We start from the raw sequence: 11,096 nt of genomic DNA on the forward strand, positions 1-11,096 counted from the left end.
GAAAAACAACTATAAAATTCCAGATTTTCATCTTTAGAGAGAGGTTTTAGGGAGTAAAATCACACTGAGAAATAGCAGTGTGTTTTCTGCACAATTTAATTAGGCATGTCCACTTACTAAAATGTAGTTTAACCTTGCTCCACAGGAAAGTGGCAGTTTACATCACACTCTGATGTGGAAATTTTTTCCCAATATATAGTCTAGATTGTAGAGCTTCTGGGAAACAGTTTTTGAAATTTGTGAAAAATTGAAATGGGGAGGGAGGGGGAAGAAATCCCATCCTAGACAGGACAAAAAAAATCTGAAAAGAGTTCAAAGAGATAAAAATCTGGAAAAAAAAATCTAAGTGTTTTGTTTTGATGTCAACCATTACTAAACAAACTATAATAAGCTTAAAATTTAAAATTTGAAAGATTTTGAACCAGAAAACTGGAATTTTTCTTGTTGAAAATATCAAAAATTACATGTTTTGAAAATATCAAAGCTTTCTTTTTCAACTTATTTTTTTTTCCTAAAAACACTTGTCAAAACTAACCCTCTCTTTCCCACAAAAAGTTTTGGTTTTGATGAATCAGCATTTTCAAATTAAAAAAAGTGTTTTATGGAGAAATTCCCGAGAGCGTTACTAGATTGTGGGGTTCAAATTGTGGGTTTTGAACAGGGTTCAAAAAAGAACTAGATAAGTTCATTGAGGACAGGTCCATCAATGGCTATTAGCCAGGGTGGGCAGGGATGCAAAACCATGCTCTGAAACGTCCCTAACCTCTGTTTGCCAAAGCTGGGAATGGGTGATAGGATAGATCACTTGATGATTACCTGTTCTGTTCATTGCCTCTGAAGCACCTGGCATTGGCCACTGTCGGAAGACAGGATACTGGGCCAAATGGACCATTGGTCTGATCCAATATGGCCATTTTTATGTGCCCACTCAGCAAAGCCTCAAGACAGCACCACATTGGAAACATCAGGAGGTTTCTGGCATGCAGCGGGAGCATGCCTGCTACTACACACCTGAAGGGGTGCAGCCCATTTCTCCAGGCGTGCAAGCCCTGCTTTGTGTGTGAAGCAGCAGGACGGCATAAATGTGTTGTCAGGGGATCATGTATGAAGCAGTTCCTATGCTGCCCTGACTCCCTGTGACTGACATGTATTCAATAGTTTGATGATCATTGTCTGTATTTCAGTCTAACAGATATTATAATACAACTAAAATTCTAATGACCATGAAAGTTCTGAGTATCTAAAGTACATAATAAAACTAAACATTGATGTTTGTGGGAGCACATTATCTACAGATATTCTAGATTCTTGTTTTTTTCCCCCGCAGTGTATTTCATGATATGGGTAAGTTGGTACAACATTAAAATCAAGAGACATATTGTGTTGAAAACTCATTCATAAAGTTCTATGCAAAGTGAAGCATATTTTCCAGTGTTTTCTGGAATCCTTTTCTGCACTGTTGCCCAGAATTAGAATTAATTCTCCTCTGGATTAAAGATGCATTGGTGGATTAGTCTATCATTGATGACAACAAAAATATATCCTTCCCAAAGGCTTAAAATAAAAGGAGGTCTGTTAACTACAGACATTACTGTATCAAAACACGCAGGAAAATATAACAGAAGATCATCACCTCTGAAATCAAATTAGTTTATGTAACATATCCTGTGTTTAATATTGAATGCCAACCCCAAAATAAAATGTATAATCATATTTAAAAACACAGGGCCTGATCCTGTGAAGAGTTACACATAAGTAATTTTATTAATCTAGCAGTATCATTGACATTACTACAATGCTCAGGTGAGTTCTTACTCACTTGCTTAAGAGTTTGCAGATTTGGGCCCAGAGCTTCCACTAGACTTTATAAAAACTGCATTTTTCCCATATAGCTTAAAAAAATGTCAAACTACCACAGAAATAAGTATTTTGCAAATTAATTTTAAATTTAAAAAAGCCAACTAGATCATGTCAAATTAGCCTCAAAGAGAAAAATTATTTTGCAGATTTAAAAATTCCATAATGTTATGCACTTGAGCTATATGATCATTCTTCAAGGAAAGATATAGTTTAATAACTGACATTTGTTTTAATTGATATATTTGAATAATACAAAAATGTATTCTCTACCTCAGTGGTTCTCAACCAGGAGCACCTCTGGGCGTATGCAGAGATCTTCCACGGGGTACATCAACTCATCTAGATATTTAGCTAGTTTTACAACTGGCTACATAAAAAGCACAAGCAAAGTCAGTACAAACTAAAATTTTATACAGACAAAGGGAGAAAGTAAGCAATTTTTCAGTAATAGTGTGGCTCTGACACTTTTGTATTTTTATGCCTGATTTTGTAAGTAAGTAGTTTTTAAGTGAGGTGAAACTTGGGGTACAAGACAAATCAGGCTCCAGAAAGGGGTACAGTAGTCTGGAAAGGTTGAGAACTACAGATCTGTAAATTAAGAGCCAGATGCTGCCCCCCTTACACCAAATAGTACCATTCTCCACACATAGTCCCATCCCAGTCAGTCCCACTCAGTAATACATAGCCTATAAGACTTTCTGTTGTGAATTTTTGGGAGCATTTAAAAGACAGAAATATATTTGTCCATGATAATGTCTTCTAAATAATGCCTGTTTATCAGGTATTGAAGCCAAATCCTGAAGTCCTGTTTCAAGGCAAAACTTCCACTGAAACCAATGGGGATTTTCCTCAATAGAGGCATCAATAAAATGTTTCCCATTACTTTGTGCAAAAGTGTATAACTGTGTGTGAAAGTTTATTAATTGCTAATATTAAACATTTTAAAATAAGTTAGTCATGTAGATTTTTCCCCTTGATAATAACTTCATAATGTATTCACTAACATGTCATACTTAATGTATTTATTAAAAGCCTTCCAAAAACATTAGTGAGACAAGGAGGGTGAGGCAATATCTTTTATTGGACCAACTTCTGTTGGCAAGACAGACAAGCTTTGGAGCAACACACAGCTCTTCTTCAGGTCTCATACAAAACTTAACAACCTCTTATACACTCAAATAACTGCCAGATATAGGTCTTCGAATGCTTTTGCAGCAACATGTAAAACAAGAGAGTATAGGGGATTGAACAGAACAGCTAAATTTAAGCAGCAATTCTTTTACTCTACATAAATTAATGAGAAACTGTGCTTAGTCTTAAAATTCAACTAACCCAATAAACATCCCAAACACTAAGGTGTCATTCTTAAAACACACAATAAAATTATTCTTATAACAATGTTTAAATAATTAAAAACCTAAATATCACTAGTAGGGAGTTTAACCAACTTGAACCTCCCAAAATAAATGGTCTCTAAAGTGGTTTTTTTTTAGTAAATTCCCCACATAGTGTGTTCAGTCCTTTGAACTGGAAGCCATTGTAGGGAGTTTCTAAGCAGGCAGCAATGGGGAATTATTTTTTTCCAGTAAGTGAACGTATCGTCTCAAAAACCTTACAACATTAAATCTGCAAGAATTAACCTCCAATAAACAACACCTGGATAGTTGATTGTAAACTCTCTAACTGAAAAAAAAAAGCAACTTGGAATATTGTGATGTATACAGTAACAAAATAGATATAGCTCTTTAAGGCACAGCTACTCTAAGAGTTACTTTATAATGAAATATAGATTTAAGGCAGCCTTTAATCATGTTTTCAGGCTACCCTCAGACTACAGAGACAGTTGTAACGCGATTTTATGTTTCCCTGCAGTTGATCTGTGTGACTATATCCTGTCTTGAGATTTTACAATTTATTGAAGAGAACTGAGCTCAATTACTATATCATCTCACACTAACACCAAAATAGTAATAAAAATACGCCAATGGATACAAGATTAAAGGTATATAAATATCAAAATGCTTGACAGAAAATGAAAAACTAAGTTAAATGAGTTTAAAGAGTTTATTTTCACTCCAGTATGAATCATTTCGGATTTCCCCCCACTCCCAATAAAAAAAAATTACGCTAGCGAAAAGTTTTCTCCCCCCATATCGTGTATTTAAACATCTTATTGGGCACAGGCAGCCTCGAAACTACAGCCTAGCACCTGCAGTCGCAAATTATTTCCGCGCACCTGAACAAACTCCACACGTTGATGCAGCGCATCGCAAGGGAACCGCTGAGCGGGGCTTGACCGAGCAGCAGTAAGAGCCAGGGGGAGGGAAGGGGGCAGGAAATTGGGTGCTAAGTGGAAAGACTAAGTCAGGAACAGCTGGAGGGTCAGTTACGCGCAAAGGGAGAGGAGCAGGACCTAGCCAGGGTCCTGAAATGACAACTCCGACACCAAACCCATTCATTAAACCGCCGCAGACATTCATTCAACAACCCCCCTGCACAGCTGTCTGGCTAACGCAAAACCTGATTAAAAGCTTAAATCTTGTCAAAGAGATTTTTTTAAAAAAAAAAGACTTTCAAGGCCACGTCCGGAGTCTGAAGCCTGCATCTCTCCGCGCTCCCCCTGCTCTCGGGGGGGCTGCACCGGCTGCAGGGCAACACGCAGCCGGCACGAGGGCGGCTGCGAGGGGCAGAAAGCCCCGGGAAGAAGCAGCAGCCTGAGCCTACAACTTCCATGCAGAGAACAGCGGGGAGCGGCCGGGACCGCAGTCCGGGAATAACCCCGCAAGTTCCCACAGAGGCGCCAAGCGCAGCCCGCTCTCCTTGCAAGGGGCGAGCTGCCCCAGCACACCAGGGACCACCCCACCAGGGGCTGGGAGCCCCCGCCGCTGCCCAGCCACAACCAGGGGAGAGGGGTGCGTGCAATGCCGGACCGACACCCGGCCCAAGGAGCGCTCCCCGCTGCCCAAGCCCCCGACTCACGCGTGCCGTCGAAGCGGGTGGCGATGGTGTCGAGGAAGGTGTTCTGCGGGGCCAGCAGTCCTTTCATCACCGGCATCTTTCCAGCGCGGTGCGAAATTCTCCATCAAACTTTGTCCCGGGAGGGCGGCTCGCAAAGAAAGTGCAAAGGGAGGTGGGAGAGCGCGGGCCGCTGCGACTTCGCCGAACCCGGGACGCGCCCGTCCCCCCGGCCGCACGCAGGCTAGCGAGAGAGCTCGGCAGCTCCCCTCTTCCACCAGCTGCCGGAGCTCCCCAGCTCCCGCCCGCCGGCTGCGCCCGCGAGCAGCCGCCGCGCGCTCCATGCCCCTCCACGTGATTGGCTGGCGCGAGAGACCCGGGGAGGGGGGGGGTGTGAGTGTGCGCGCGCGGGGGCGGGGGACGTTCCTGGCACGACGTGTGGGAGCCGCGGCCGCGTGGCTCGGGGGTTGTTTGTTTGCCCACAAGGCGCTTTGTTCAGCCCTTCCTCAGAGGGGGGAGCCCCGGGGGCTGGCGTGTGTGGCGGGCCACCTGGGCAGAGGGGGCGTAGTCCCAGGAGGAAAAGTGGGCTGGGGGTAGGGAAGATGCGAAGGGCACCAGATTGCAAATGACTGGGGTGAACGTTAAGTGTGCGTTCATCTGACAATACTCCACCTTCTAGCGGAAAGGTAACAGCTGAGCCAGCCGGTCACACCCCTCCCCCAGTCAAAAAAAAAAATCTAATGCTTAAAGAACAAGCTCACCAATAAAATCCAGGCTGTAATGAACCCCAACACAATACAGCTGCAAAAACCTGCTTCCAGGCGCTTTTTTGGCCTCGATTCTCTTAGTTCTGTTGCCTAAATAGAACACAAGAATACAGGCTCCATTTCAACCCCAAAAATCCAGATTTTCCCCCAAAAACAATATTGTTACACATACCTGAATCCTCCCATTTTCTGGCTCCCAATTCCAAACTACACCTTAAAAACGCAGACACTTATGGGCCTCGGAGCAACAGTATTGCAAAAACCCGGCATCGGGAGCCTGCTAAATTTTGGCCAAAACCTACAAATTGTACCATTAAAAGAGAGAGTAAGTGTTGCTGCTACTATTCCTCCTAAAAGGTCTGACTCCCTCCTCCTGTACACAGTCTAGCACAGAAAGCTGCAAAACCTCTAATTTGGCAACAGTACCTGCTCGATCCAGCTATTTTTTGCTGCATCCCTTCTGGTTTTACTGTCTAAACTTAATGGGTATGCAGTTTCTCTTACTCCACGAGAGTAGTCTCAATCCCAATGTATTGTGATATAGCAATGTTGCAAAAATGTGTATCCAGAAATTGAATCCAGCTAGGTCCACCTGGGACACTGGATCTGAGTTCTGCGGTGCTGTTGCTCCAAGGACATCAGAGCCAGGTGCAATGGAAATAGATAACCATGGTACTTGGGTGACGTAGGCAAAAGCTGGCAGGATCCAGCTAACTGTGGTTCTATTGAACCAATATGCACTGGGCACTTGAATCTCTCTCCCCTGTCCTGTCCCCACCGTGAGAGGTGTCTACATTTCTTCTCTTTTTCTGTAGAAGAGTTGGGGAGATGGGCTAAAGATTGGCAGAATCTATGAGGATATGGGTTCTGGATTGTCACTTTTGCAGGACTGTTGCACTTAGATGCCTCATGGTGTGAATCACTTTAGACCAATAGGAGAAGCTAGACTGGTTCTCCATTTAGGTAGTGCAATTTGTGGGGCTGGGTCCAAAAACTGGGAAGATTTGGCAAGGTCTGCCTTTTACTAAGACCCCCCTTCTCCTTTAATTTGCCTTATTAGTCTCTTAAAAAGAGAGTGACTTCCTTGTTGCTGTTGCACACCTCACTTACTGCCTTGTAAGAAATGCATTTTAGTTCCCTATACACTGCATTTTTAAATAATTGTGAAGGTTTTTTTAAAAATGTTGTTTCCTTGATTTGTGTCACACTGAATAGTTTGAACCATAATTTTGTGGGAAGTAACTTTGCAAGACAAAGCACAGGATCCTGTTTAGATGAAAGAATAAACATTTAAGATTTTTATGTATAAATAAATTAAACTATGGATGCTCCCTGGTCCATAGGATCAGGAGTTTATCCACATTCTAACAGCAGTACAGTCTCAAATGAGTTGTATGCATTTTGGGACTACTCTAGACCCTAGAGGTTGGTTTTGTTTTCCTATATAGTGTTTTTAGATTCTTTTTGAAAATCTCCCAACCCATGATTCAGGAGTTCTGCCTAACCTGAAAAAAAAAAACCCTTTTAATAACAAAAGGAAAGAAACTGTGGAGATGCATGTCATAGCGCAGAAAGACAAGTTTATGTGCTACAGAGAAAAGGGGAGTGAAGGGAGTGATATTGGCATGCATGAAAGCCACTCTTGTGTGGAGACTAGTGATTTGCTCAGGCTGTGCTGCTGTTTGATTGTTGCCTAGTATTACTCCCCAGAGTAAAGTCATTGCATTTACTGTAGCAGCTGTGGTGGCAAAACATCTCTCTGTTCTTTCAGTCCCCAAAGAGGTTGACCAGGAGGTAGGCAAGGGTAGGTTTTCAAATCCCTGTGCATTAAACAGAGGGTCCCTGGCTTTCATTTCAGTGTTTCTCTCGCATCATCTATTTTTATTTCTGTCATTTCCTAATTCTTTGTGGCTCCCCTTCCTTTTGACAATGCAGATAAGATCTGGTTTCTTACTCCCTAAGAGAAGTACCATGGGTGGGAGCACAAAAGGGTCAAAAATGTTCTTTGCAGCAGGATTGATGAGGAAGATTCATGGGGTGAGAGGATGCTGATGCATTGATTTCATTGCACAGCATAAAGCCTGCCCATGGCAACCTCACCTTGGCATTGCAAATACAGCAGTATTTTGCAGAGATTACATTAAGCTGTCCAATCCTCCTTGTATTGGAAGCCCATGGGAAACACTGGTGGGTCCCAGCTGTGCTGCTGGGGCTCAGCAACAGGGAGCTCCCAGCTTATTTTTCAAATGGAACATGGGAGCAGAGGGACTCCCTGTCCTACAGTTACCTGCTGTCACCTTAAAAGCCTCCAACATTCTGATGAATCATTAGCTACAATAGTTGACTGACTGAACTTCAGATGGATGGTAGATTAGTGTAGATTCTCATTCGCACCAGGCAGAAGCAGGGTACCTTAGTATTAAAAACTATGCAAACTGAAAATTTGAGCCATTGTTACTTCCCTGTGTCAAAATTGTTTCTTTGTCCCCTCAGATGAAAGTATCCAAGGTCTCATAGACTATGCCTATATACTCCAACTTAAATAGGTGTTACACTGTAAGTAACATTTCATTTCTCTTAATCGCTGAATATTGTCTCCCAAGTCGGGTGCAGATCTCAGTCCAAACTAGGTTTCACATACTTACCATGGGCACCAGAAAGGCCCCTTTGCTAAAGTAGAGGTAAATCTGAGGCCCTTGCAATTTGTGAAATAGCTCACATCAAGTTGTGTTTGTAAGAGGAAAGATTCAGTCTGTCACTTTCTCCCTCCATCTGCCCCAAACTCCTATATCGGGCAAGTCAGGGTACAGTGGAGAAGAAGGGGTGTCAGGAGAGAGACAAAGTAATTTGTCCACAACTTGTGTGTGCGTTTGTGGAGAGAGTTAGGGTATGTCTACACTACGGAATAAGGTCGAATTTATAGAAGTCGGTTTTTTAGAAATCGGTTTTATAAATTCGAGTGTGTGTGTCCCCACAGTAAATGCTCTAAGTGCATTAAGTGCATTAACTCGGCGGAGCGCTTCCACAGTACCGAGGCAAGCGTCGACTTCCGGAGCGTTGCACTGTGGGTAGCTATCCCACAGTTCCCGCAGTCTCCGCTGCCCATTGGAATTCTGGGTTGAGATCCCAATGCCTGATGGGGCTAAAACATTGTCGCGGGTGGTTCTGGGTACATATCGTCAGCCTCCCGTTCCCTCCCTCCCCCCGTGAAAGCAAGGGCAGACAATCATTTCGCGCCTTTTTTCCTGAGTTACCTGTGCAGACGCCATACCATGGCAAGCATGGAGCCCGCTCAGGTAACCGTCACCCTATGTCTCCTGGGTGCTGGCAGACGCGGTACGGCATTGCTACACAGTAGCAGCAACCCCTTGCCTTGTGGCAGCAGACGGTACAGTACGACTGGTAGCCGTCATCGTCATGTCTGAGGTGCTCCTGGTCGCCTCTGTGAGGTCGATCAGGAGCGCCTGGGCAGACATGGGCACAGGGACTAAATTTGGAGTGACTTGACCAGGTCATTCTCTTTAGTCCTGCAGTCAGTCCTATTGAACCGTCTTATGGTGAGCGGGCAGGCGATACGGACTGCTAGCAGTCGTGCTGTACCATCTTCTGCCGAGCAGTCATGAGATGTGGATGGCATGCAGTCCGTCTGCTGCCAGCCAAAGATGTAAAAGATAGATGGAGTGGGTCAAAACAAGAAATAGACCAGATTTGTTTTGTACTCATTTGCTTCCCCCCCCTCCCCTGTCTAGGGGACTCATTCTTCTAGATCACACTGCAGTCAAGATGCAGCGAGGTAAATCTAGCCATGTATCAATCAGAGGCCAGGCTAACCTTCTTGCTCCAATAAGGACAATAACTTAGGTGCACCATTTCTTATTGGAACCCTCTGTGAAGTCCTGCCTGAAATACTCCTTGATGTAAAGCCACCCCCTTTGTTGATTTTAGCTCCCTGAAGCCAACCCTGTAAGCGCCCCTCCCAGCGTCAGAGCAATGGCAAACAATCGGGCATCTGAGAGTGCTGTCCAGAGCAGTCACAATGGAGCGCTCTGATGGGGCTAAAACATTGTCGCGGGTGGTTCTGGGTACATGTCGTCAGGCCCCCGTTCCCTCCCTCCCTCCGTGAAAGCAAGGGCAGACAATCATTTCGCGCCTTTTTTCCTGAGTTACCTGTGCAGACGCCATACCACAGCAAGCATGGAGCCCGCTCAGGTAACCGTCACCCTATGTCTCCTGGGTGCTGGCAGACGCGGTACGGCTTTGCTGCACAGTAGCAGCAACCCCTTGCCTTCTGGCAGCAGACGGTGCAATACGATTGGTAGTCGTCCTCATCGTGTCCGAGGTGCTCCTGGCCGCGTCGGCTGGGAGCGCCTGGGCAGACATGGGCGCAGGGACTAAATTTGGAGTGACTTGACCAGGTCATTCTCTTTAGTCCTGCAGTCAGTCCTATTGAACCGTCTTATGGTGAGCAGGCAGGCGATACGGACTGCTAGCAGTCGTACTGTACCATCTTCTGCCAGGCAGGCAAGAGATGAGGATTGCTAGCAGTCGTATTGCACCATCTTCTGCCAGGCAGGCAAGAGATGGGGATGGCTAGCAGGCGTACTGTACCATCTTCTGCCAAGCAGCCATGAGATGTGGATGGCATGCAGTCCTTCTGCACCGTCTGCTGCCAGCCAAAGATGTAAAAGATAGATGGAGTGGGTCAAAACAAGAAATAGACCAGATTTGTTTTGTACTCATTTGCCTCCTCCCCTGTCTAGGGGACTCATTCCTCTAGGTCACACTGCAGTCACTCACAGAGAAGGTGCAGCGAGGTAAATCTAGCCATGTATCAATCAGAGGCCAGGCTAACCTCCTTGTTCCAATAACAACGATAACTTAGGTGCACCATTTCTTATTGGAACCCTCCGTGCAGTCCTGCCTGAAATACTCCTTGATGTACAGGCACCCCCTTTGTTGATTTTAGCTCCCTGAAGCCAACCCTGTAAGCCGTGTCGTCAGTCGCCCCTCCCTCCGTCAGAGCAACGGCAGACAATCGTTCCGCGCCTTTTTTCTGTGCGGACGCCATACCACGGCAAGCATGGAGCCCGCTCAGCTCACTTTGGCAATTAGGAGCACATTAACCACCACACGCATTATTCAGCAGTATATGCAGCACCAGAACATGGCAACGCGATACCGGGCGAGGAGGCGACGTCAGCGCGGTCCCGTGAGTGATCAGGACATGGACACAGATTTCTCTGAAAGCATGGGCCCTGACAATGCATGCATCATGGTGCTAATGGGGCAGGTTCATGCTGTGGAACGCCGATTCTGGGCTCGGGAAACAAGCACAGACTGGTGGGACCGCATAGTGTTGCAGGTCTGGGACGATTCCCAGTGGCTGCGAAACTTTCGCATGCGTAAGGGCACTTTCCTGGAACTTTGTGACTTGCTTTCCCCTGTCCTGAAGCGCATGAATACCAAGATGAGAGCAGCCCTCACAGTTGAGAAGCGAGTGGCGATAGCCCTGTG

At 45.1% G+C, this 11,096-nt stretch overlaps 1 protein-coding gene across 1 annotated transcript in view; it reads right to left on the bottom strand.

Moving 5' to 3' along the window:
* KCNH8 (potassium voltage-gated channel subfamily H member 8) overlaps positions 1-5,095 on the bottom strand; it is a 386,604-nt gene extending 381,509 nt beyond the window's left edge. The window contains exon 1 of the mRNA XM_048838548.2: positions 4,840-5,095. Within this exon, the coding sequence (XP_048694505.1) occupies positions 4,840-4,915 (76 nt within the window). The 5' untranslated portion in view covers positions 4,916-5,095. The remainder of the gene's footprint in view (positions 1-4,839) is intronic.
* Positions 5,096-11,096: the final 6,001 nt, after the last annotated feature.

Source organism: Caretta caretta, chromosome 2 (assembly GCF_965140235.1).
Source record: "Caretta caretta isolate rCarCar2 chromosome 2, rCarCar1.hap1, whole genome shotgun sequence".
In the NCBI taxonomy this organism is placed as follows: Eukaryota; Metazoa; Chordata; order Testudines; family Cheloniidae; genus Caretta; species Caretta caretta.